At 40.3% G+C, this 27731-nt stretch overlaps 1 protein-coding gene across 2 annotated transcripts in view; it reads left to right on the forward strand.

Moving 5' to 3' along the window:
* The first annotated feature begins 1934 nt into the window (after positions 1-1934).
* The window catches only part of dtnbp1b (dystrobrevin binding protein 1b), a 64312-nt gene continuing 38515 nt past the window's right edge, over positions 1935-27731 (forward strand). For both annotated transcript variants that reach the window (XM_036565979.1, XM_036565980.1), the window contains exon 1: positions 1935-2104. In XM_036565979.1, coding sequence (XP_036421872.1) covers positions 2062-2104 — 43 coding nt within the window. In that variant the 5' untranslated portion in view covers positions 1935-2061. The remainder of the gene's footprint in view (positions 2105-27731) is intronic.

Genomic DNA, 27731 nt, shown 5'->3' on the forward strand with positions numbered 1-27731 from the left:
CTATCCAAATCTGATTCATTCTAGATTTTAATTTTATTATAACTTCATGGACATATGAAGTTGAAGACCTCTAGCATCATGTTAGACTAAGATCTGCAAAAAATGCTTTTGTATTATTGAACAGTGATTCCAAAGTTATGAACAGTGATTGTAAACTTCTGAATGGTAGTGTAACACAAAAATATCATTACGACAGAATGCAAAGCCATAGTTTACATCACCATTGTCATGATCTGACCCACATCACTCCATCCAGAACTGTCATTTTACACAGGTTTCCTCACTCCACATTTCGTATACTGTACGCTGTAATTGGTATAACTCTATAATGAATGGTGCGCTAGTTTAACATTTGTTCTGGGACTTTGGATTGAGGAGAAAAATCTTTCAATCAATCATTGCTAATGCTCTACAGGCAAGCAGTGCTGAATTGAATCAAGGCTTGAGTGAAGGGCCATTAAGAGTCATTGAGTTCACTGGCAGAGTAACTGAGGCCCAGTATTGACATTATGATTGAGGGCCACTGGGTTTGCTGGAGAGTGGATGCTGGTATTTTTCTCTGCTAACAGAACCGGTTTGGGCTACAGGGACTGGATCTGTTTCATTCTGACGCCGTTAGTCTCATAGTCTCAAGTAAAAAGTGTGTGTATGGCTGTGTAGGGGGTTATTAATTGTTTGATGATCACACTAAGCTCTTTTGAAACTGGCTTGTGGTTATTTTTTCATTAATAATTTAGATTTTTAACACAAATTCACAAAGTGCTTTACAAGGAGATTAAAGGGCCCATATCCTACATATCTTACAGGTCATAGTTCATTTTTACATAGTCATTTTCTAACCGCTCTTTATCCAACAGGCTGTTTTTTTTGTTGCTGTGCCTCTATATGTAAATGAACTCTGTTCTGATTGGCTCTGCTGTATTGCACCGCAAAAAGCAGTTCAGGCTGAAACACTTCTCATAACTTCTCAGTGAATGGGCGGAGCCAAACTGCTGTACACCTAATAGGTGGAGATATGTAAATATGTTGTAATTTTGTGACATCACAAAAACAGTGAGTTGAAAGTGGGCTGTTTTTGCACCTTAGATTCCATATATGGGCTGTATGGACTGGGGAGTGAACAGCATTTTGAAAGTTTAAGTGTTTATGTACCACAACTACGTCTTATATGTTGAAAAAAGTGAAGAAAATTTGTTTTTCCAGTTAAAACAACATAATAAAAGGCTTACAAATTATATATTGTTATTAGTTTGCATTCTAAAAGGTTGGATTACTTTAATACCGTTAATCATTCCATCTCTTAGTGCAACACAGATTATCTTCGTTTGATATGTCCGTCTCCTTTTCTCAGTAAGGTTCTTCTTGACAGCTACACATCCTTTCAGACCCACAGCGCTGAGTCGTCTTCTCACAGTGGAAGGATGGACAGAAACACCTGTGGATGTTTTCAGATCTGAAGCAGCTTGATTTTCTCCTCTCTCTCAAAGATGAAAGCTTTAAGTGCTGTTTATCTGATGGGGGCAGTTTTGGTGTCTACCAGCTCTTCCAGGTGGTTGTTAGGAGTCACATTTTCTCTGTAGCTTTTAATCATTTTTTGTAACTCCAGTTTTGAAAACTCCTTTTGCTTGTTTTCTTTTGACTTTCTCCTTCATTACACAAGTGGATTATTTTATTATGTACTTAATTGTTTGCTTTAACTGGAAATTCAGTAAATGAAGTGAATATAGAACTGTATATCAGGCTTTCTTGGGCTGTGTTAGATTGCTGAGCAGAGAGATGTGATTAGAACACACCTCTCTCTCTCTCTCTCTCTCTCTCTCTCTCTATCTCTCTCTCCCTCTCTCCCTCTCTCTCTCTGAACTCCCCCTCATCCTCAGGCTCTCAGTGGTATGTTCCCAGATACTCTCTCTGACTGTGTTCTGTCTTAGTCAGTCAGCCTGAGCGCTGCCTTCACACACACACACACACTCGTCTCTGAATCTCACGCTGCAGCATCGTGTGTGTGTCTCAAGATGAGCGTCTTCAGGCTCACTGTGTGAGGAAATTCTCTGTCCATCCAGCATGTCTTCCCCAGGCTCGGCCGACAGCAGCAAGAGGAATTCCTGTAAGTCTGCACTTCTCCTCTCTTCTGGGCTGTGGTCATCTACAAATGTGGGTGTTGACAGAGGTTGGTAGATGTTTAAGTGTAAAGGCAACCAGTGGTCAGTTTGTTGTGCATGGAAATGTTTACAGATCTACTATTCATTAATTATTTTCCACTGTATTCTATTCTATTCTATTCTATTCTATTCTATTCTATTCTAATATGCTGTTTTTCTTTTCTATTCTATTCTATTCTATTCTATTCAAGTCTGTTGTGTTTTATTCCAATATACTGTTTTTCTATTCTATTCTATTCTATTCTATTCTATTCTATTCTATTCTATTCAAGTCTGTTGTGTTTTATTCCAATATACTGTTTTTCTATTCTATTCTATTCTATTCTATTCTATTCTTTTCTATTCTAATATACTGTTTTTCTTTTCTATTCTATTCCATTCTATTCTATTCTATTCTATTCCATTCTATTCTATTCTAATATACTGTTTTTCTTTTCTATTCTATTCCATTCTATTCTATTCTATTCTTTTCTATTCTATTCTATTCCATTCTATTCTAATATACTGTTTTTCTTTTCTATTCTATTCCATTCTATTCTATTCTATTCCATTCTATTCTAATATACTGTTTTTCTATTCTATTCTATTCTATTCTATTCTATTCTATTCTAATATACTGTTTTTCTATTCGATTCTATGTATGCATTGTATGTATGTGTAACACACCTGGTTGACCGAGCCTGACTCTGACTTCAGAAGTGAGATGGTTTGAGGTCTGTTCAGCTGTTTGTGAGGTGAATCTCTCAAATCTGCAAGTAAATATCTTCAGCAACACTCCTGTAACTGTGGGATCAGTTTAAGAGATGGGAGGAGACTCAGGAGAGAGAGGGAGAGAGAGAGAGGGAGACTTTTGCCAGTGTGCTGATTGTCAGTGGGTGGTCCAGACATGGTGGAGCTGGGACACTGTGCTGGTTTGTGATTGAATATGAAGATGATTTCGTCCGTTTGTAAACAGGCTGAAGGGTGTGTGAACACAGAGCTTTAGGGTGTGTGTGTGTGAGTGTGAAGTGTGCGTGTGAGGGGTCTCGGGGCGTCTCCGGGGGAGAGACATTCACAGGGGAGTGTGATCTGAGTGCTGTGATTAATAGAGCTCTGCGGCTTACTGTGTGATCATCACACACACACACACACACACACACACACACGCACTCACTCACAGTCACTCACACACACACACACACACACACACATGCATTCTTTTATCTACATGAATGCTGCTGAAGCTGCCAGACTGATTCAGCTCAGCTATTGATCAGATCTGCTGACAAAGAACTGCATCTTCATTACAGCCTCTCTCTCTCTCTCTCTCTCTCTCTCTCTCTGTCTCTCTCTCGCTCTCACTCTCTCTCTCTCTCTGTCTGATATATTAAACATTCATACTTTTTATCCCACTATATTCTTCATTGATCAATCTATGTTCCACCCACGAATACATTCTTAGCAGCCGTTACTAAGTTGGACAAGCTTTACAGAACGCTGGAAAAAAATCTCACTCAGCCTAATGAGAACCACTATATGTTGGTCAAAATGTGCATGTTTAGTGTGTTCATGATTTCAGATGATATTTATCTTGTGTAAATGTGAAAGGTCACACAAAATAGACTATTTTTTCTGTATTTTTAGTGCTAACATGATATGCTAAGTTGTTTTAAAATTACTAGCTAGCTAAGCCTTTATTTGTATCTCTCCATAGCTCTAGCCCAGGGGTCGGCAACCCAAATGTTAAGAGGAGCCATTTTGTCTCTCCAATAAAAATCAAACCACGTTCGGAGCCACAATATTTTATGTCCATTTTACCATTCTGGCTATAAATATGTCTCAGTATGTGCTGATGTTCTAGTACAGGCTAAACATATAATATAAATGAAAACGCAGACTTAGTTTGCTCTGCTTTAAGCTTTAGCTCAGCTATAGCCGCTTTTCTCACATCTCTGGCAGGAAACTTTTCCCGCAAAAGTAAAATACTTCCTTGTAAAATGTCTCTCAATGTTCGACTTTTTACAAGGCTGAGGTCGCTTCTCATTTGCCAGCTTCTTGTTCGAATTTTCCCATTCCACCTTAAATGGTGCAGCAGTTACATTCTGGCAACCCAAGCACCATTTAAGGTGGAACGGGAAAATTCAAACGAGATGCTGGCAAATAAGAAGCTGATTTCAGCTTCATGACTTTTTAGTGTTTGACAGTTTCTCATTGCAGATTAAACATTTTAAGAAACTAGCTGGAGTGATTATAAATGCAAATGAGTCTATTCGTCTCCAAATTATCGATGTTCATCTTAAATCTTTCTCTTTGCCATTTCGTTAGCTACTAGCTAGGCGAGACTGTTGTCTGCATTGCTATGGTGCCAATCTTCAGGGTTAAAGGGTGAATTAGCAGTTCTACATTAACTCCAGTGTTTAAGACCATTTATTGTTAAACTGTGTTGAACGATCAGCAGAGCTTTATTTTACTCCAAAGGAGGATTATTTTATTTTTACCTACAAATCTAATTCTCCTATAAAGCCACAACAGGGCAGTGAAAGAGCCACATGTTGCTGACCCCTGGGATAGCCTATCTATGCTGACAAAGCCTGAGACAACATGTTGCGCTTGCTGTAATGTTCGTATGTATGGCAAATGTGCCAGGAAAAATATTGCCTTAGAGTAACTTCAGCCCTGCTAGGCTACAGAGACTACAGTGTTAGTTAGCTGGAGATGCTAAAACAGCTGAAGCCATTAAACAGTTTAACGCTTAAATCAGATATTCATCTCTAATCTATCTGACATGGTGACCCAGAACTTAGCTGAACATATTTTTGAAAAAAGAGTTTTTCTTATTAGGCTAGATGGGATTTTGACAGCCTTCTGTTTAGATTAGAGCTTTAATTGGGCACAAAATTTTGCTCAGAACTTGGCCTGAGGACTTTCTGTTTAATAATATGACCACATTGGCAAGTTCCCAGATTGCAAGCACATATCGGTCTGCTGGCTTGATATGGTCAGCACCCCACTGACTGTTTGCCACTGCTGGTCCACCCTCGGACCTCCCAGATTACTGTCCTGCATACAAGCTCTAACTAGTTTTTAATCTCCCCATGCACAGAGCCTATATTTTAGAATAAACTTAGACAAATATTCAAAGAACTGAGAGAAAAAAATACTGAGTAGGCCTGCTCCATTAAAATTATTTACTATACTAATTTACAAAGTATAACTAAAGAAAGGAAGGAAGGAAACATAAGTAAATTGGACTGTGAGTGGAAAGCAAGCAATGATAAGTGGAATTTTGTCTATTGCTCTGCTTAACCACCATTGGGCTGCCTGGAAAATGCTGAGCAAAACACCAGTGGACTGCCTATTCTGCCATCAGCGGTCCAATGGTGGTCCACTATCCTCTTGTTATCAGAGTTTTGATTCTGAACAAAACAATATATATAGTACATAACATGAACAAAACAAACACAATTAACATTGAATTTAAACATCCTCTCTTGAATCAGTGTTTTATTTCCCTTGCATTCATTTTCTCACAGGTTTGGGCCACATAGACTTCACTGCTAAATTCTGTCATGACTGTGAGTGGGTGACCAGTGTGCCCAGTTGAAAACTATTTTAATGCAGTAGTAAAAGTAGTGAATTATAAAGTAAGGAGTAAAACTAAAATGGGGGAAATGCAAATCTGTTAAAAGTGTCAGATGGGCTGTGAGAAACCAAATGGAATTTGAACCCAACACAAGGGCAACACATATTTGGGAAATAACATCTAAACCTGACGTAAGTAGTCGGGTCACATCAGGTTCAGACACATATATCAAGCTAGAACGAACCGGTCAGTTCCACAACACTAAAGCTGATGGGCAGAATACTTAGTTAGTGATAGCTGAACACTGAATACACTGTCCTGAATGTATTCAGTACTGTATTCTATTACAATACATAAAAAGTATAACATATTCAGAACACATTTAGAATAAATGTAGAATACATATTAATGACACACATTGAAAAAACTCTGTTGTCATTTTTATTTAACTATAGTTGTTCTTATGTTGTTCTTCATTTCATATTATTCTTCCCTTTTTATTCTTATTTTTCTGCCGGATTTTTGCTGAGTAACTTGTGCCGCAGATATCAACACCATCCCAACTCCATATTGTCCGGTCTGATTGTGTGATTCAGACTTGTATACAGCTTTTTGATTGGATGCCTGGTTTTTATACAATCTTCGTTAAATTCCGAATTTTTTTTATCCTAGGAATGAATGGGGTGAAAAATCGCACGACCATCTACTGTATTTCTGCTCAACCGAAAGGCACCATTTTGCATATACTGAATATGAATTCAATGTTGTTTTGACCCGCACTCATCTGTTAGTCATTTTTTTCTATCCCTCGTTCCTCCCATAGAGCCCCATTCATTTTCACCACCACACAAACTCTATTACTCCATTGCCCTACAGCTACCAAACTATGTGTACTTACTAAGGAAAGGACCTCAAACTCTACTGCACAACCATACCAACCTGCACTCCTCTATGTGTCATTTTTTCATCCCTCGTTCCTCCCATAGTGTCCCATTCATTTTCGCCCAAACCCCAGCCCTGTTTTTCCTTTGTCCATCAGACACTAAAATGCATGTACTCACGCAGGGCAGATACCCAAGCTCTAATCCACAGTCATACTGACCCGCACTCCTCTATGTGTCGTTTTTTCATCCCTCATTCCTCACATAGACTCCCATTCAATTTCAACAACACTTAGCTAACATTTGGCAACTCCCTAAGAACAACTAATTAAACACCTCATACACCATGGCAACTGCTTAGCAGCAATTTAGCAACCACATGGGATACCATAGCAACTGCTTAGCAGCAATTTAGCAACCACATGGGATACCATAGCAACTGCCTAGTAACACCTTGGCAACCACCTGGGATACCACAGAAACTAACTATCAACAACCTAGCAGGAAGTGGGAGCCATTTAAGCTGCTCAGCTGTTCTGTGTTTCCATCAGAAAATGCATATCTTTAGTTCACACTGTTGTTCGCTGTTACTGGTTGGTGGTTTTCTGCAAGAAAGCTCATGAAAGAATACAGCCTTTACAAAAATGTCACTTGGACTGAATACAGATGATTTGAGATAACGTCTGAATTTTAACTACATATTCCCAGTGCTTGTATTCCTTTCCATCCTAGGCGTGTCTGCAACCACCTTCAGTCTACAGTGAACAAAGTGCTGCTTTGAATGTACATGATTTAAATATGTACATTATTTCCACATTAATAAAATATATAACATCAACACACGAGGAAATGTCTGTTGTGGTGTGGGATTCACGGCTAAACGTTTGGTGTGAGGCTGCTTCATGGACAGCATTCAGAAGAGCAGAGTGAAGCTGTGGTGTAATCTCTCTTTTCAGTCACTCTCAGTTCATCCCTGCATTCTTCTCTCTCTCTCTCTGTCATGAATCTGCAGAGCCAGCTTCACTTGCCTTTGTGTTAAATATTCATTAGATTTAAATCAGCGTGCTGCAGATGGGATTAACCCCTCTGTGTGCACTGCATTTATTTGTCATGCTCTCTCTCTCTCTCTCTCTCTCTCTCTCTCTCTCTCTCTCTCTCATCTCTGTCTCACGTATTTCACTGTGATCTTCACACTGTAATTATTTTATAGTGCTGATGGTGGCAGGCATGAATTTTGTTTGGAGGCCTGTAATTTGAGCACGTGTTTGAGAGAATATGTGTGTGCTTGCATGCGTGTGTGTGTGGAGGACAGAAAGAAACAGCGTTCACCAAAACTTGTTGAAAGACAGTGAATGAGTTTACATGCACTTGAGTAATCAGATAATGAGGAAACTCTAGGTCAACATGAGTCAGACAGTAATCAGATCTCTGCTTTGCAACCAGTCAATAAACTCAGGAAGACGTGACATAAACGTAATGTAAAACTCAAACTTCATGCCATGGCATTTTTTTTAAATCACGCCACTTTATCTGAAAATATGAACATACATCATCGTAGAAGATGAAGAATATTTAAATCCTTAATTTTGTCAAGCTTGTAGTTGGTTTCAGCATCGCTCCAAAACTGCTTGCTAATTTCTTATACTGCCGTCTTTTCGCACATGCGCAGACTGAGAACGAAAGAAATCAGAGTAAGAGTTTACATGCACTGAGAAATCTGATTACTGAGCTAAAATCCAACTCTCTTTATCAGATTTTTAAATCAGATGTCTAGAGGATCTAAGAAATCAGAGTGTGCTGTTTACATGACCATTTGAATAATCAGATAACTGCAGTAATCCGATTATTGAATGCATGTAAATGCACTCATTGATTTTTAAGGTTTATATGTAAAAAGACTAAGGCTGTGAAACTTTCATGCAACTAGTTGCATACTGTGTAATTATCAAATTTCAATGCAACTTGATAATTACACAAAGCATTTCAAAATCAAAGTTGCATGCAACACATTCCGTTACTCTACTAAACTAACAGCTTTTTTAAATAAAACTAGAATTTTAGTTATATAAAATGAGTTACTTATATTTGCATTAGCATATGTGCAGAAATGTTATTGTCATTTTGTATAATTTTTACAACTGTCATTGCCATTCATTTTTTCCATACCTACATATACCTATACCTATATATCTATTTTATTTTATCTCTATACAGTCGTATGCAAACATTTGGCCTCCCCTAGTCCATCTTGTGTTGATTTTCTACATGAAAATAAGTTACACGTCCTCTACAGAGAACACACTTCTGCACATTTTACTGCACAATTAGTAAGTGTTTATTTGCTGAATCTAACATATTGGAAAAAGAAATTAAAATATTTTCAGTCTTCTAATAAAGGTTTTATTAACTTTTATTATCCATTAAGTCAGTGAAATCAATAGTTTGAAACATATTTTTAAAAATACATTCCCATACTCATGCTTGTGTATACTCATAGTGGTGTATCCAGAGTGTTGTAAGGCAAAATAAAACCTAAAGAAAACTCAATTTCTCTGATTTTCCACTTTTTTCCATTATCAATATTACATATTAAAACTCTGGAGACATGTGTAGGTTCACTGGTGGTTCTGGATAGTAAATAAAATGGTAACATTTGCGTTGTAGAAATCACAACCCCTGAACTTCAGTTACCATAGAACTTCATTCATTCATCATTCTTCATTCATCTGCATAGAAACTGCAGTTTATTCAACTCTTTTAACGCTCTGTTCATCTGAAATAATGATAAACTCTTTTCGCTTTGCTGCTCTAATACTGATAACAAATACCAATTTTCTTCAGATAATACTTAGTTAATAAATGATCACAGGAACTTCCAAGAATTTTGAAAAGATAACCAAGTTTTTATTGGGTGCCATGTGGTGAAAACGACACAAACATCCAGCAGAAAAGAAATTTAAGGTATGAATATTAGCTGGTACTGTAGAGCCCATCAGTTCTAATCATATCTGCAATTTTCCTTTTTGAATGTGAAAACGACAAACCTGAAATCTGCCCAACAAACACAAGCAATGTGATCCAACGAACGACCTTGAATGAATATAGTTTAAAACACTGTCTGTCGTTTAAACCACTCCAAACTATGAGCCCGTCCACATGAAGCTGTGTGTGCAGTTCATCCATTCATCGCTCGGTTGCCAGATCTCACTCCACAGCTGTCATCCCTCAGTCATGGTTGGTGGGGAGGGAATGATTGCTCTAATTGGCTGACAAGTTGCTCTTTGTTCTCTTAATAACAAAGAAAAAGCAATTACCTGCAGCATGAAGGCAGAGAGTGCTCGGAGTTTCTGCACTACTTCATCCACCCAGGAACCAGCTAATGTTCCTGCCTTTCATTTGTTTTCTGATGAATGAAGTTCCACTGTAGGAACCAGGAGTTGTGATTTCTACACTGCAAATATTACCATTTATTTACTATCCAAAACCAGCAGTGAACCTACACGTCTTTGGATTTCTTATATGTAGCACTGAGTGTGTTTACATGCACTTAATAATCCGATAACTGCAGAAAATCAGATTTTGTCAGTAATCCGATCAACACGTTTATATGCACTTGAGTAATCAGATAATGGGAAACTCCGGCTCTACATGAGTCACTTCAGGTATGAAAAAGAACAGCAGGTGATCACGGTAGTGTATTTCAGGCCTTATACGTTCCTATGTAATCCCTTTCCACCATTTCTCAGTCTATTCTGACTGATTTACTATCACTGCTGTTCTCACTGCAGGTTTGTTTTGAGGAGTTCTTTGAAGGAAGGAACATTTTGAGATGATTGTGATTGGCTGAGAGGCGTGACAATCCTAATTTTCAAAGGGTCATTTGGCAGAGGAAGCAGTTGGAACTGGCCTAGAAACAAGTGATCTGATTTTTTTTCCCTGTGGTATCGAGGTAGATACAGCTAAGCGACTCTCCTGCTCACCCACTCTGGTGTTGCCCCTCACCATAGAGCAGTTTCATTAGTCTTGCAGTACTGGTAGGACTGGTAGCATTTTAGACTTGTAGCACTTATATCACATTAGACTTGTAGCACTGGTAGAACTGGTAGCACATTAGACTTGTAGCACAAGTGATCTGATTTTTTTCCCTGTGGTATTGAGGTAGATACAGCCAAGCAAGCTCATTCATTGAAGGCCTTATACATTAGATTACCTACCAGTATAATTAAGAACTGAGAGTGGAATCAACCAATCATGTTCCAGCATTAGCCCTGACATACTATTATAAATCCCATAAGGGTGCTAGCTGAAATTAGCTTTATTGATGATGTAGTTTATTTCTATTAATTTTTTAACCAAGTTTTGACATTTTTGGACCAAATTAAAGGCCTAGCTCTAATAATCACTGTTCACTACTGGGGTTTAAAGAGTTAACTTACAAATAATACCTATGTATTCTATTCATATTTAGTTGAAGAAAACAAAGAATATTTGGGAAGTTCCTCCTGGATGTGATTGACCTCTTAAATGGCAACTCAAGCAAATCCAGACTTTCATTCCTCACTTCTATAACTCTAAGAGTAAATCAGGCAGTTTGTGTTGTTTCCCATGTAATTACTGAATAATAAGCCGTAGGATGTAACGAAGCTGGGATGTTAAAGGGTTAATGCTCTGCTTTGAAGGTGACTGGGGAGAGCTGGGCCATACTGCGGTGAGGCTGTGAGAGTGAGATGTCATTTGAGCTGATGGATATTTGCACACAGGCCAGCTGGGGGACTTTAAACTCTCTGAGCTCTGAGACTGGGAGGACACATCACACAATCCTCTGTCTCCTCACAGCATCTCATCTCTGCTTTACAGTGTGCACTGCTCTGTGTGGAGCTGACTATTAAGTGATTCCATATGTCGATAAACATTTCATTAAAATCAGTTTATCCTCTTTAACTGCAGGCTTATTATTCAGTCATTAGTCTTAGGAATGCTGAGTACTGAGTGACTATTATAACTATTCTGTGAATATGAAAGTGAGAAGTGCTGTGAAAATGTATTTTGTATATCGATTTGAATCCCTGTCCCGGGTCGAGTGGGACTCCTCTGCATCTCCTCTCCATCTTCATTTTTTTTACTTTTATTTATTATTTTCTGATACACTGAGAAATCAAGACAACTCACAAGTGATGCAATAAAAACTGGCAAAAGCTTTTATCTTAAACGTGACAATCACAACAGCCAATATGCTACAAACCAATGTTAGCTAAATAAGTTAAGGTCAGCATTTCTCACTGCCCACCTGCTCGGATATGTCCTCATCCTCTGTAAGTACTTTCTTCATTTTTGTCTTCTTGGTGCCACCTTGTTTTTTGGAGTTCTCGCCGCTGCTGTCCATGATTCACATTAGGAAACTGCTTCACCAGTATTGCAAAAAAAGGCAATGAACTCTGAAAAGCTGCCTGTTGTGTCAGCCAGCTCCAGATTCACACTGTCGAACTGAATTTGATACGCTAAACTCTCGAAACTGATTTTAGCTTCTTATTTAAATTTCCATTCCACCTTAAATAGTGTAGTAGTTACATGCTGGTGCCCATACATCTAGATGTAACTGCTATGTCATTTAAGGTGGAATGGAAAATGAGAATTAGAAGCTAACTAAAGCTTTATATAATCTCTGTTATATGAGAGTTACAGTCAGCAAACCAGGGCTGCAACACTTGGGTCTTAAATTACCACAGATATAGACTTGAATGTAACATTTATAGTTTGGCCCACTGTGAATTCTCCTGATTCTCCTGCTCACCCACTCTGGTGATGCCCCTCTCCGTAGAGCAGTTCCATTAGACTGGTAGCACTTGTAGCAATGTTATTTTTCTCTATGTCGAATTTAAAGGATTTAAAAATCTTCTCTTCTCCTTTATCCTCTTCTCTTCTCTTCTCTTCTCTTCTCTTCTCTTCTCTTCTCTTCTCTTCTCCTTTATCCTCTTCTTTTCTCTTCTCTTCTCCTTTATCCTCTTCTCTTCTTTTCTCTTCTCTTCTCCTTTATCCTCTTCTCTTCTCTTCTCCTTTATCCTCTTCTCTTCTCTTCTCCTTTATCCTCTTCTGTTCTCCTTTATCCTCTTCTCTTCTCTTCTCTTCTCTTCTCTTCTCTTCTCCTTTATTCTCTTCTCTCCTCTTCTCTTCTCTTCTCTTCTCCTTTATCTCTTCCCTCCTCTTCTCCTCTCTTCTCCTTTATCCTCTTCTCTTCTCTTCTCTTTTCTTCTCTTCTTTTCTCTTCTCTTCTCCTTTATCCTCTTCTCTTCTCTTCTCTTCTCTTCTCCTTTTATCCTCTTCATTTCTTATTTCTACTCTTTACTTTTAATTTCTCTTCTCTTCTCTTCTCTTCTCTTCTCTTCTCCACATACTGTGGAGTTCTTTCCTCCTCTGTGTATCTGCATTTGCTGTGTCAGGTTCACTCTGCATTATATTAAATATTAATAATATTTAAAGTAGCTCTGTGCAGAAGTGATTAATCTCTTTGTATTGTATTAATTAAGGATTGTGTCTACAGTCTCCTCGTTTACCAGTTAGCACTCTTCCTCTGGGCTGAACAAATATTTCTTCCAGTCTTTAAAGACACACTTAAACTTTCCATAACATCTGCCATGGACGTTTCTGATTTACTGACCAATACAGCTGAATTAGGATCTGTGAACTGCTCACTGTTTAACATCTCTGATACCTTCAGACAAGCATTTTGAGATTTTCTAAAGTTGATAGAGCAATTACAGTTCTTACTCGGAAACAGAACTGCTATATTTTCAGAATCAACAAACAACTAACAAAATGTCTGCATTTTATCACTAAATTTTTAATTTATCTTTCCCTGTTTGAGGTCTAAGTCTGTGTTATGCCTCTCTTAGATTCTAAACTGAACAGTAAATGTACATTATATTGAGTGTAGTCAACATACATATTATATGTCATTCTGAGATTGCTGTAAGATTACTCGCCCTGTTTCTATAAAATTTTAACTACTTGAAATAGTTTTCTTGGCTGATCATCTCTCTTGTTTGAAACTGGAGGGAAGTGAAGAAAGTAAGGAAAAGAAAAGAAAGAGAGATCTGATGGTGACAAATGTTCTGTAAAACTGTGAAACGATCTGTCCAACCTAGCAACAGTATCTATGAGAGAACAGCAAACTGTGTGATACAGTGTTAGGATGAGGCACGAGATTTTGGACGCACCTCAGAACCGATATAAGAGCTTTTTAATAATTCAACACAGCTGAGTCACAGACACACCGGTGTGAGTTATATATCCCAGAGAGAGAGAGAGAGAGAGAGAGAGAGAGAGAGAGAGAGAGAGAGAAAGAAAAGAAAGAAAGAAAGACAAAATGACAAAAAAGTCAAAATGACAAAAAAGACAGAAGAGACATAGATAGAGATAGAGAATGAAAAGTGAGAGAGATAATGAGCAGAGAGGAAATAGATGAAGGAAGAGAGAAAGAGAAACAAGAAAATGGGGAGAAAGACAGAGAAAGGGTAAAAAAGAAAGAAAGAAAGAAAGAAAGAAAGAAAGAAAGAAAGAAAAGAGAATGAGGGAAAAGAAAGACAGGGGAGAATTAGAGAGAGAGAGAGAGAGAGAGAGAGAGAGAGAGAGAGAGAGATATGAAGGGAAGAGAGAAAGAGAAACAAGACAATAGAGTAAAAGAAAGAAAGAAAGAAAGAAAGAATGAAGGGGCAGAGAAAATGACTGAGAAAGACAAAAAGGGAAAGAGATAGAAGAAAAAAGAGAGAGGGAGAATGATAGAGAGAGAGAGAGAGAGAGAGAGAGAAATAAATAGAGAGAGATGTCTTAGCGCTTGGTAATGCAGTGATGGTCATAACTATGACATTACAGTAAATAATCCTCAGTGTGTTTATTATTACAGCTGTGCAGTGGTCATTATGTGGTCATTATGTGGTCATTATGACTGTATTAAATGCGAACGGCTGCAGGGCTTTATTAGAATAATACTCCAGCCTGTCTCTCAACAGCAGCTTCATTACAGACCTCATGGCTGGACCCTGGACATGCCTGTCTCTGCTCATTGGAAACTCCTGCCACGCACATCTGCATATTCACACTAACGCACCGGACCCTCACTCCTCTCTCTTCCACGCTGCCCCCCCTCCTCCACATTACCCTGCAGCCACAGCCTGCTGCACCAAGGCTAACACAATCAGACTGGAACTCATTTGTAAGCAGAAATGGAATGAAAGAAACAGAGCTCTGAAAATCTAACCTGTGCTTATAAAGTAAACCCTGCTGCTTACTGTAATCGAGGACTTGAGACTGAGTAACCAGGCTGTTAGATTTACAATGCAGAGACATTAAAACAATGAGGCAGGGAGCTGCATTAGAGAGAAGGTAAAGTGACTGTAATTGAGTTACGAAATATATCTCAAAAAGCGGAAATAATATGAAACAGAATAGGTAAAAAAACAAAACAAAAACAAAACAAATCTCTGCGAGTGCGTCGGTCAGCATTAAATTTTCATTTTAATTCCTGCACGCCACGGGAAAGGAAAATGTGTCTACTTGTATTCTTGTGGTTGTACTACTTAAAATAAGGCTTGGAATGAACTATATAATCCAGCACAATCCAGCCAACTCAGCTCCTGGAAATCTTCTACCTTACGCAGTTTAAGAGACACCCTAATCAACCTCCTGGAGCAGGACTGGTTAACCCTAACATACAGTATTACATGAGACTGTGGAGAGGAGTCTCGAAATCTAGGCCTGTGTGGTTCCATATAGACAACTTCACACCTGTTAAAGTTCTGCACAGTTTTAGTGTTTTCTCAGCCAGTCCTGCACAGTTTTAGTGTTTTTATGGCCAGTCCTGCACAGTTTTAGTGTTTTCTCAGCCAGTCCTGCACAGTTTTAGTGTTTTTATGGCCAGTCCTGCACAGTTTTAGTGCTTTCCTAACCATGCCTGTGCAGTTTTAGTGTTTTCCTAACCATGCCTATGCAGGTTTAGTGTTTTTTTTCTAACCATGCCTGTGCAGTTTTAGTGTTTTCTCAGCCAGTCCTGCACAGTTTTAGTGTTTTATGGCCAGTCCTGCACAGTTTTAGTGTTTTCTGGCCAGTCCTGCACAGTTTTAGTGTTTTCCTAACCATGCCTGTTTAAGGTCTGGCTCCAGGCCTGCGGTGCTCCCGGCCACCAGAGGGAGACGACGCACACCTCCCAGGTCCAATCAAGCCCAACGTCCTACACCTGGGCAGAGGACTTTATAACTGCAGAGAAGACACACGTTGCTGTGTCTTTGTCTAATTGTGAGTCACAGAAATGGCTGCTAATTTGGGTAAGAGGGCTGAGAGTTTTGCACTCCCCCTCACTTTTCGAGTTTCTCCAGCCTCCTCTCGAGATTTCCTTCTCTGCTCTCTTCTTTCCGTTTTGTTTTGGTTTCTGTTGGGAAAGTCATTTGTCTTTTTTCAATTACTTCATTTTCTCTCTACTTCTGAGAAAGCCAGTTTTCCTCTGGCGTCCTTTGTTCTTTTTCCCACCTGACAAAAATGGGTGGGTTTACAAATTTAGCATTCTTCACCACAGCTGCGGTGGTGTAGCGGAAGAGCACGTCCGTCGATTCCCGGATTCATCAGGTGCTGAAGTTCTTTAGTTCAGCTCATCCATCTGCTGTACATAAGCTTGGCACTTGGGTCCTGTGTCCCTAAAACCTGTGGTGGCTCACCTGGTAGGCCCTGGAATATAGCCTGACAGGCAGCCTGGGTTCACATCCTCAGTCTGGTGAGCCATCCATTGTGACAGCCTGTGCAGTTTTAGTGTTTTCTCAGCCAGTCCTGCACAGTTTAGTGCTTTCCTGGCCAGTCCTGCACAGTTTTGCTGTTTTCCTGGCCAGTCCTGCACAGTTTTAGTTCTTTCCTGGCCAGTCCTGCACAGTTTTACTGTTTTCCTGGCCAGTCCTGCACAGTTTTAGTGCTTTCCTGGCCAGTCCTGCACAGTTTTGGTGTTTTTTGCAGCCTGTTCTTCAAAATTTGAATGCTTTCAACAGATCAAATTAATTATCAAACTTTTGTGAGTTGAAAGAACTGTTAAAGCAGGGGAAAAATGAAAAATGTGCAGAGCACACAGTCTGTGGAACAAGGGTTGTGAAGCACTGGTTGGATCCATCATGGGCTGCAGCATTTATTAGAGCCAAAGCACATGCTGTAATTGGGTTCATTAGGACTGTTAACACAGAAAAACTCATTATTAAAATCTGCTGTTGCTGGAAGTCTGACCCTCACTGACTGCTAGGCCTTAAAGGAATTCCTTGTAAGTAGAAAAGAGCAGAAAACCCGCTGACTCAAAACATACTAATAACAGAAACCAGTGGGAGGTTGAAAACACTAGCATACTCCTTAAACAGTGACTTTTCTAAATAAAGCTTCAAAAGGCTTCATGTTTCTCATCCTCTTCATGAACACAAGACTGCACCAAGAAGAGCTGACCTTTCCGAACTGAATCGTAATAAAAATGCAATGGAAAATTCCACAGCATTAATATAGTGACCCTTAAACACAATTACTGGCTGGGTGACTTTGATAGTCGCTTGCTTATTGCACAGAAGTCGTCTCTGCATTATGTGTTTCTCTCTTTTCCTCTGTCTCTCGCCCAGCCCCCTCTGTCTTACAGTATAGCCCTGCTTGCATTGAGTTGCATCATTGATTTGACTCTCATTCAAAGTGACTTACAAGTCTTCCACTCGTGTGCACACAGTGCGTCATCCATATAAACCAGCTTCATTATATAAAGGCAGTGCATCCTACAGACGCCAGTGAAAAAGGCTCCCAGTGGGACTTTAATTAATGACCTGCATAAAACAGGTCATTTTCTGCTTCTCATCATGTCTCCTTTTACAGGATCATAATGGGTTTTATCCAGCTGGTAATTTTCAGGGTGTGGATGGATTATGTACACATGACATTATCTCTCACAGCTCTTATAAAATGGTGGGAGGTGCACTAAAAGTGTCTCGCAAAAACATGGGCTGTAGATTAATAACGTGAGGGAGCTTAAACCCTGCAGCCAGTGAAAAAATACATTCCAGTTCAATTAGAGTAAATGTGTTTCCCCTACAGCGTTCAGTTACCAGTGTCTGCTCTATCGATAAAGCTATAAATAACACTTTCCTACCTCAGGAAATGTGATATGAAGCGGTGTGGAGGTCTGGCTGTAATGATGTGTAACACTAGCCTGTCTGGGAGAAAAAGGCCGGCTGACAAGGCTCTGATTAGATAAGAGCGCCCTAAACATAGAGTCTTCCCTCAGATTGATCAAATGGCCGCTGTCACTGTCCTCCACTATTTTGAGTTGGAGTGGTATCGACTCGATGGCAAGACAGACAAGGCTGAGAAACGTTTGAGCCACTTATGATTGCAAACAAGATAAGATTAGTAATGATTTGTGCATTAATACATTGAAGGGCCCATAGTCCTACATTTTCACTTGCATTTTGCATTTAAGGTCCACTTAGAATGTTGCCTGTATGTACCAGAGACAGCCATTATTCATGTTTACATGATCATTTTGTTTTCCTACCTCTCTTATCCCATCAAATTAAACAGGCTGTTTTTGATGTGTGTAAATGAGCTCTGTTCTGACTGGCTGCCTCATTCAAAAAAGCAGTTTGGGCTGAAACACTCCTTGAGTTCACTCTGTGAATGGGCGGGGCTAAACTGCTGTAGGCTGAGGCGGATATATGTAGTTGTGTTGATTTCGTGACATCACAGAAACTAGTTATTTTTGCAGCTTACACTCTCAGAAATAAAGGTACTAAACTGTCACTGGGGCAGGACCCCTCCTGTCACTGGGGTGGTACCCTCAAGGATACATCTCAGTACCTTTAGTCAGGGAACATAACTGTACAATAATCCACTGAAATGATATTTTCTAAGCTGTACTGACTCCACACACCCCGTCTCGTCTCCAGGACTTTATTTTATTGTTCTGTTTTAAAATATTTGGTTATGAAAAGGTACAAATACAAACTTTTCACCTGGAAAAACTTATTTAAGGTTGGAAAACTGGAACTTAAAGCCACTGTTGTACCTTTGAGGGAACATCTACATTGTTTGTACCTTGATAAATGAAAAATGTACCTGCACAGAACCTTTATTTCTAACAGTGTAGTTTCCATAAATGGACAGAGGAGTGAATGGTTTGTTTTGAAACTTCCTCTATACTACATCGGAGTCTTTTATTTGAAAAGAAAAAGTGAGGAATGCTTTTTTGCATGGTTAAATGGTTCCTCTCTATGATAGAAAACCTGCTGTATGGGGTTCTTTAAAGAACCTTTTACAAATCTGTCAGTCTATCAATCTATATACAATCTATCTATATATCTATATATCTAACTGTGTCCTTCGTTATAGTCTGGTGCTTTTTAAAGGTGGGCAATATGGCTGAAAAATAACACAGATATACTTGATGATATCTTCATAATATACAATATGCATCATATTTTGTTTTTCTAAACAACTTTGCAAAGTAATAGTGGAGAAAATGCACCAAAAAAAGAGTATCATCACATTTAATAACTGTGTATTCAACATTTTCAAAGCAAACTATTAAACAAGGAAAAGCAGGAAACATCCACACCATCTAAACCTAAACCTTATCCTTCTGTGTCGTGGGGGGAGCTGTTGCCTATCCCAGCTGTCATTGGGCAGAAGACAGGACAGGTCACCAGTCCATCACAGGGCAGACAAACAGACAGACATATACATCCAGGCCTAGGGGCAATTTAGCATGTCCAATTGGCCTGACTGCATGGCTTTGCGAGGAAACCCACACAGACACGGGGACAACATGCAAACTCCACACAGAAAGGACCCTGGTCACCCAGCCGGGAACTGAACCCAGGCCCTTCTTACTGTGAGGCAACAGCGCTACCCACTGCACCAACCGTGCTGCCCTTTGGTCAAAATCTGTCTTGCTTTATTAATTGTTCAGTGTGCTTACCATTCCCATCATATACTCTGAAAAGAGTACTGTGATGTAATTTGTCATGATAACAGTACCATATTGTCATATTGCTCACCCCAATACTGGCCTCTCAACCTCCCATAGCCAGTGGATTCTTCAGTGGTCAGGTGGATGGAGGAGTGGTAGGTGCACATGAGCCTAATAAAACATAAGTAGATGCAGTCAGGGTTCAAAGAAACGCCTTAAGAAACATAATGCACTGGATTATTTTAATTTTGCTATTAATTACATAGTTAATTATATTTACATTTAATTTACACTCCGCACTTCAGAGGTTTTGTGACGTCCCCCCCCCCCTTCTGGGGAGACTCGACTTGGACTCTCCCTGGGTCCGCCCACTCTCCTCCTCTCCCACACACCTGCAGCTCCTTTTGGACTCATTAAGACTGACTGCTACATATACCCCTGTGTTTCCGTGATGTTTTTGCCAGGTCTCTGTGTTTCTCAGAGTTCTGAGCCTGTTTCACGTGTTTGGTTTTCACTGGTTTTGACCTCTGCTGCTCTGTTTTTCTGAGTATCTGAATCTGCATCTTTTCCTGCCTGCCTGTATGTTGACCCCTTCTTACTATGACAGTGAGTATCGGAATGTCCTTAATAACTGAATGTGCTCACATTCAGGGACTTATGTTTCATAATAGCCTGTATATTGTTAGCCTGTATATTTTCTCCTTCTATCTGTAATCAAATGAATTGAATACCCCAACAGTGATTTTAGTACTTTGAACAGTCAACCATGTGTGCAACTGTGATGTTTACTGCATATGCACAGAATTCATTTCTTATAGCAACTGCAAAAATATAGCTGCATTGCACAGCCCTGGTGTAAGAGCTACCAAACATGGTCATGTCACATGGAATCATGAATCCAAAGGGAAATGTAACAGCTGGCCTGAAGGTGCACACATTTGCCCTGCTGGACCTCCCCTCTGTCATCTAAAGGCCACTTCAGCCCCCATCAGTTCCACACTAATTAAGACTGACCATGGATGAAGTTAAACCCCTGCAGCAGTATCTTGTATACATCTCAGTCTATTTTAGTCCTACACAGCCTCTCCTCTTTCCTCTGCTGCCTACTGTTTATGACCTCAGGTCATAAGGTGGTCTCTTTATTCTAGAGCATAACTCACAATAATCATATGCATGAGAGCACAGGAGCACAGCGCAGTCAAACACACCCTATTGTGTATTTCTGTCTTTGTCAGAATCCGAAGCCAGTTGCTTCTACTTATTTATATTTATGAACAAGGAAAAAAAAACTATTAAATGAATGATACATGAACAAGAACGCAAAGTGAACAACAAAGAAATGGTTAATGGAATCAGCAAAATGTGAATAAAATCACCAAGTTTCACATAAAAGTTTGCATGCTCCTTTGAATGTATTTTTGTGTCAACAAAAAATTTGTTGAATAAATCTTGTAAATGTGGATAAAATAAAGTTATGACAGCTCAGCTCTTTCCATTTTGCCATGAAACAGGGCTCCAGTGCACTGATTAAGAAATTAAAATGCACTTTAATTTTACAAAAGAAAAAAAATTAGTGGTGATATTAGCTGGTAAACAAGAAATCAAGTACCTGCAGCTGATTAATGGACATTACCTGAGCTGTTAGTGCGTTTTGTGTTTGCACTCTTATGGTGTAAAATACAGCCATAAAATGAAACAAAGCAGCAAGGAGAAGCTGCTCAACATTAAATATTCCTCTGTAAACTCGCCCCATAATTCTCAGACAGGGTTTATAGTTTTTCTGCTGCAGAGCTGTATTTATATCTTTTGACATTTCAGATTTTTGCTTGAATTTGACATCTGGATGTAAACCTGGCTATTCATGTGAAGTACTACACTTATGAAGCACCAGAAGCTACTTAATAGCAGCCACTTGTGGAGAATCTTCAGCCTGCTAAACATGAGCAAGCAAGTATGTGAGTGAGTCAGAAAGCAAGGGAGTGGGTTAGTGAATGGATGGGTATGTGGGTCAGTGAATGAATGAGTGAGTGAGCGGGCGAGTGAGCGAGCAAGTGAGTGAGTGTCGGTGGGTGGGTGATTGAGTGAGCGAGTCAGGAGTGAATGTGTGTAAGAGTGAGTGAACAAGCAATTGAGTGAGTGAATGTGTGATTGAGAAAGCGAGCATCTAAGAGTGTGTGAACGAGTATGTGAGTGAATGTGTGAGCAAGAGAGTAAGTGAACAAGTGAGTAAGTGATCAAGCGAGTGAGTGCATGAATAAGTAAGCAAGTAAGTGGTTGGGTGGGTGAGCAAGTGGGTGGGTGAGCAAGTGAGTGGGTTAGTTGGTGAGTGGGTGAGTGAGTAAATGAGTAAGTAAGTAAGCAAGTGTGTGAGTGCTTTAGTGAGTTAGTATGTAAGTGAATGAGTGAGCAAGTGAGTGGATGGGTGGGTGAGCAAGTGTATTTGGGTTAGTGAGTGACCAAGTGGGTGAGTGAGTGCACGAGTGAGTAAGTAAATGAATGAATGAGTGAGTGAGAGCAAGTGAGCAAGTGCATTTGGGTGAGTGAGTGAGCTTGCATACTTAATCACTTGCATCTAATAAAAGACGGAACAAATGAATGAGTGAATAATCAAATAAACAAATAAAGCAGCCAAATGTTCGTTTTCCATCACTGCTCCTTGGGGACACTGGGGACACAAATTTTCACCTGTACATTTTAAATCTAGAGACAAATCCATTAACAAAGGCTGTGACGAGGATTTTGAGGACCTGTGCAGAAAACATGTTAGCTATTTGACCAGGTTGCTGGTGCTGTAGGACAGACACATTAACATCAGACAGGTTATCAAATTTCCCCACACACTCTTCCCAAAGTTCTTGCTGTAAAACTGGCAGCACTGGAAGCCTCAACACTGCTGCAGAAATAGCTTTAAGAGATGAGTCATCTTACCAATAAACGAAACAAGTATGTGTTTCATAGGGAAGCTGAGCGGGAGCATGAGTCAGAGAGTGTATAGTACAGCATCATTTTACAGGTCAGTGTTACTTATCTTAACCACAGTGGAGAACAAGCAGAGAGCAATTTCAGCACAACAGTTTATACATCATATCATCGTTCATAAAAACCTTTTGTAGTGGGTTTTAAGTGACGATAAAGATTGTGTTGAAGTCAAGGTATGAAATACAAGAGGTCCTTGGGTTCTGGGACCCCCTAATTAACCTCTTGGACTCTGAATATCTCAAAATCCAAATTCTGGGGGTCCCTGAAAATAAAATTATATGATGTTATGCAGTTCATTACACTCAAATACAAATTCAGGGTGAGGTCATTGTTTAGCTGCTTCACCCACAATCAGTAAATATCTGTCTTTAAATTTCTTAATTAACTGGAAATGCAGCACCGGTCTGCCTCAGGGTGGCGCTGTAGCAAATGGGTTCACCCAGTTGGTCCGCCATAGCCTACAACTGCAACTATGCCCAGGATAACTCTGAAAAACTTGCAACATGCCTCAGTATATTTGTAAATCTGAAAATCTGCCTAATTTCCCAAGAGTTTGGTGGAAAGAGTGAATTTTTACTCATTTCTCAAACCAAAGACAATAGAGGAAATGAGTAAGATCTCAGTTAAACTGTGGAAGAGTCCATTACCAAACTAGAAAAGAGCATTTCCAGAAAAAGAACTGTTAAACCAAACCTTTTCTTGCTATTGAAGCTGGTATCAGCACTGTATGGCAAGAGAGTTAGCAACCATCCAATGCTGGAGTAGCCAGCCATCATGGGACCCCCAAATACCAGGGAGTATTATGCACACTGGTTGAACAGTCAGTGCAAATCAGAATCACTTGGCTGATTCTCGCCTGTTTTCTGATACTGTATCTTGGCCTCTCTCACATGTGCGCTGTGCTTCAGTCTGATCCCGTTGCCCTCAGTGTGAACTGATTGACTGTTCTCTGAGCTGATACCTCTGAATCTCAGTGAGGTCAGCCGGGCCACTCCTGAGAGCATGATTGATTAACCGCCTGCAGTCATTATCACAGTATTACACCGCTGATGGATCTGGGTCTTCACTGAGCATGCTCAGTGTCTCCCCTCTGACTGCTGCGTATGAGTTTATCATTGACATGGCGCTGCTTCAGCTTCCAGAGACAGGTGATTCAAACTGAGGCACCGGGATATGTCTGATGTCTTAGATACATGTTCACACCTCCATTCAAGGTGTTGCATTTCAAGTGATAAAATATACCACTGATTACATCAGACTTTGATGATACCTGATGATCATACCTAATTGCAACAGATATCTTGTTTGAGTCATTTATGACAGAAACCATACATACATACATACATCATCTAAACCGCTTATCCTTCTGGGTCGCGGTGGGGTGCTGGAGCCTATCCCTGCTGTCATTGGGCGGAAGGCAGGATACACCCTGGACAGGTCGCCAGTCCATCGCAGGGCAGACAGACAGACACACACACCTAGGGGCAATTTTAGCACGTCCAATCAGCCTGACTGCATGTCTTTGGACTGTGGGAGGAAACCGGAGTACCCGGCGGAAACCCACACAGACACAGGGAGAACAGGCAAACTCCACACAGAAACGACCCTGGTCGCGCGGCCGGGAATTGAACCCAGGCCATTCTTGCTGTGAGGCGACAGCGCTACCCGCTGCACCTCCGTGCCGCCCTGACAGCAACCAGATTAATTGAAAAACCAATACCAAATAAGCATATTAGAACTGTGTTTAAGCAAATAAGTGAAAAAGTATGTCAACAGAGATTATTACTGAAAACTTATGGATCATTACAGACCTCTGTAGTGTGTTGGTGTCATGCCCACACTAGCTACTCCAGGTCTAAGCTGGTTTTCCCTATGACAAGAATGAAAGCCGTTTTCGGCAAAATTGCTGCTCTCACACTGTGTGGTAATCTAAACTGAGCCAAAGCTGATATGTGTTGCCACATGTACCTGTAAGCTTTGTCAAGTGTGGTAGTTAAGAGGCTTTGTCAGTAGTGGTCTGAGATTGAGATGCTGATGTTGGTATTTTGTGGCATCGATGTAGAAAAAGACACAGAAAACAAAGTGCAGGGGTGTCCAAAGCCTGGCCCCAGGGCCAGATGCGGCCCGCAGACAGATTTTTATTGGCCTGTGGCTTCTGTTTAAGAGTGTGTTATAAGTGGCCCGCCAGCCAGTGCACTGCAGTTTTCCTTTCACCTGATGGTGGCAGTATCAGTAGTGAACCGTGACTCTTAAAACTCGGCCTTCTGACTCCGCTTCCCACTTCTGGAAAAAAAACCCACCCTACTTTACTGTGTCCTCTCTTAAAGTACTGCAAAAGTTTAGAAACAAAAATGAAGACGGTAGTTCAACCTTAGGAATGCAACGAGCAACACATCCACATTAGCATCAGAAAAATGATCGGTAATCCCGCATAACGGCCGTTTCCCAAATAAACCTTCACGTTACACAAACAGTGTCAGGGGCGGCCTATAAGATTTTAAATATCTTACCCTTTGATCAGGGCATTACTTGAAAACGAAGTCCATCTTCCTGTCCTTTTGGAAGAAGTGGTTTACAGCAGGGTCCTGCAACTGATCCTTTGCTTTTAAATTCATCAACATTTGCTTCTCAAGCATTCTGATGGCGATGGATGGACTAGGAATATCTTCCTAAATCAAAAATCCATCTTTGGCCCAAGACCCCCTCTCCCTGCCAAACAGCAAGCAAGGAGCTTTAGCTCCTTGGTTGATCTTGTCATCCACGGGTATCGTGGTGTAACTGCTGGAGTTGAAATGCCTCTCAAAACCTTTTTTTGCACCAAATTAAGCTCTGGTGTAGGTCGTCATTTGCCGATTAACTCCAACCTTTCATTAAAGGTTAATCTAGAAAACAGCATGGATAATAAACCCCCAGCGATGTCCTCCTCACTATCAGTAACGTTACTCTTGGCTTCCATCATGAACCAACAAGCTAGCTAGCTCTTTTTCGCTAACTTTGTGTCCTCACAGGGGGCAGAACTTGTCATAAAGTTAGCGATAACCAAGTCCACCCATCTAGTGGGAAGATATAACAAGATCTTCACAAGATGTCAATTTACTGGTCTCTCATTGAATTACTATTGCTTGGCCTTCTGTAAATTTATAGCTGGACCACCAATCACCAGCACACTTTCTGGCAACAGCAGATATGGCATAATTTTGACGGGGAGACAAAGTGGCTTCTTTAATTTTACCCTTCATATTCCAATAGAAATTGAATAGGCAGCTTTGAAGTCTTTATTATTAGATAAGCACATTCTTCACACTAAGAGTGGCGACAGTAGAACACTCGAAGACTGAAACACTAATCCTGCATGTTAGTGTGTTTAGTAATGTATCAGAGCAGCAGTGCCGTCTCTGCGTGTGCTGTTTGAAAGCCGTTTATTTGTATGGAGAGAGGAGCAGTTGTAAAGAGTCTGGTGTGGGATGCGATGGAGTGGGCGGAGAAGGCTGAGGGACACGCACACCTCGATCCTCGTGGCTGGTGAGTGTTGTTTGGTTGCTTGGTTACCTGTTGAATTTGCGCTGTCTTCCCTACGCTCCCCTTCACCACTCAAACATTCAAAGCACTGTCCACCAACCTTGAGAGGAGGAGGGAAAAACTGTGAGAAACCATGGCAACAGTGGCAGCAGAGATGCGCAGATATTTTGGCATCTTTTACTCTTTATCTAGTGTGATATTTATCTTCTGAAAAAAAAAACTAGTGTTGTTTATCTATTGTAAGCATTATATAACTCAGTTCTGTTATATTTCATAATGTGGCTGTGATCTATCTATCTACCTGTCTGTCTGTCTGTCTGTCTGTCTGTCTGTCTGTCTGTCTGTCTGTCTGTATCTTTTGCAAAGTGTCTCTGTCCATCCAGCTGCCTGTATGTCTATCTGTGTCTGTCTGTCTGTCTGTCTGTCTGTCTCTCTCTCTCTCCACCTTTCTGTCTGTCTCTCTGTCTGTCTCTATCTGTCTATCTGCCTGTATGTCTATCTGTGTCTGTCTGTCTGTCTGTCTCTCTCTCTCTCTCCACCTTTCTGTCTGTCTGTCCTTCTGTCTGTCTGTCTATGTCTATCTATCTACCTATCTATCTGTATGTCTGCATCTTTTGCAAAGTGTCTATCTGTCTATCCAGCTGTCAGTCTGTCTGTCTATCTGTCTGTCTATCTGCCTGTCTGTCTATCTGTGTCTGTCTATCTGCATCTGTCTTTCTCTCTCTTCCTCTCTCTCTCTCTCTCTCTATCTGTCTGTCTGTCTCTCTCCGCCTTTCTGTCTGTCTCTCTCTGTCTGTCTCTCTCTGTCTGTCTGTCTGTCTGTCTATGTCTATTTATCTGTCTATCTATCTATCTGTCTATCTGTCTATCTTTTGCAAAGTGTCCATCAGTCCCGTCAATCCATCCAGCTAACCATCTATGCATCTATGTATCTGTGTGTCTGTCTGTAAGAGAGCTAACTGCTCTGTGCATCTTACTCAGTAAATGTAATCAGTGCAGTGTTGATTGTTCCAGTATTTGATGCTGTTCTGAGGGCAGCTGTCTGTGTGAACTGTTTGGAAACAGTCAGAAAGGCTTACACAGCTTTTCTGTTATTTGAGTTATAAGCATCTCCAGTTCAAGTCTGAGCTACAGGATTTTGCTTTTACTGCCTCATTCTGTTTTAATATGGTCGGGCAGTGAGAGCTGTAGTTATTGGTTTGGCAGAGTGGGCTGGATAGTCGCTGAGATATAAAGTGCCAGAACTGCTTCGTGCACGAATCTCTGCCTGTGCTTCGATGATGATCTCTCTCTGATCCACTGCGGAGGTGTTGAGCATGGATCACACAATTCCCTCACTCATTTTCTCAAAATGACACCTTAAATATCCTGGAGTGGTTAAGAGCAAAGCTAACCACCATTAAAGATTCATGTAGGAGAGCACAGCTGTGTCAGAGAGCTAGTTAAGATGTAATTAGATGCTTCCATTGAGAAATTAAACCAGGCTTAACAGCCGAAATCTACACTGTGGAGTGTAGTGCGGGCTGGAGGGAGACGTAAGGGCAGGATTAGGTCCTGCACACCGTTTGTCTAGGTGCAGTGTTTTTATGTTTATGTTTAGATGTTTATGGTTAAGTGTATGTTATGATGTGCAGTGTGGGGGAAAATTTAGGATGCATTCAAAA

The sequence above is a fragment of the Colossoma macropomum genome, unplaced genomic scaffold (assembly GCF_904425465.1).
Source record: "Colossoma macropomum unplaced genomic scaffold, Colossoma_macropomum, whole genome shotgun sequence".
Taxonomy (NCBI): Eukaryota; Metazoa; Chordata; class Actinopteri; order Characiformes; family Serrasalmidae; genus Colossoma; species Colossoma macropomum.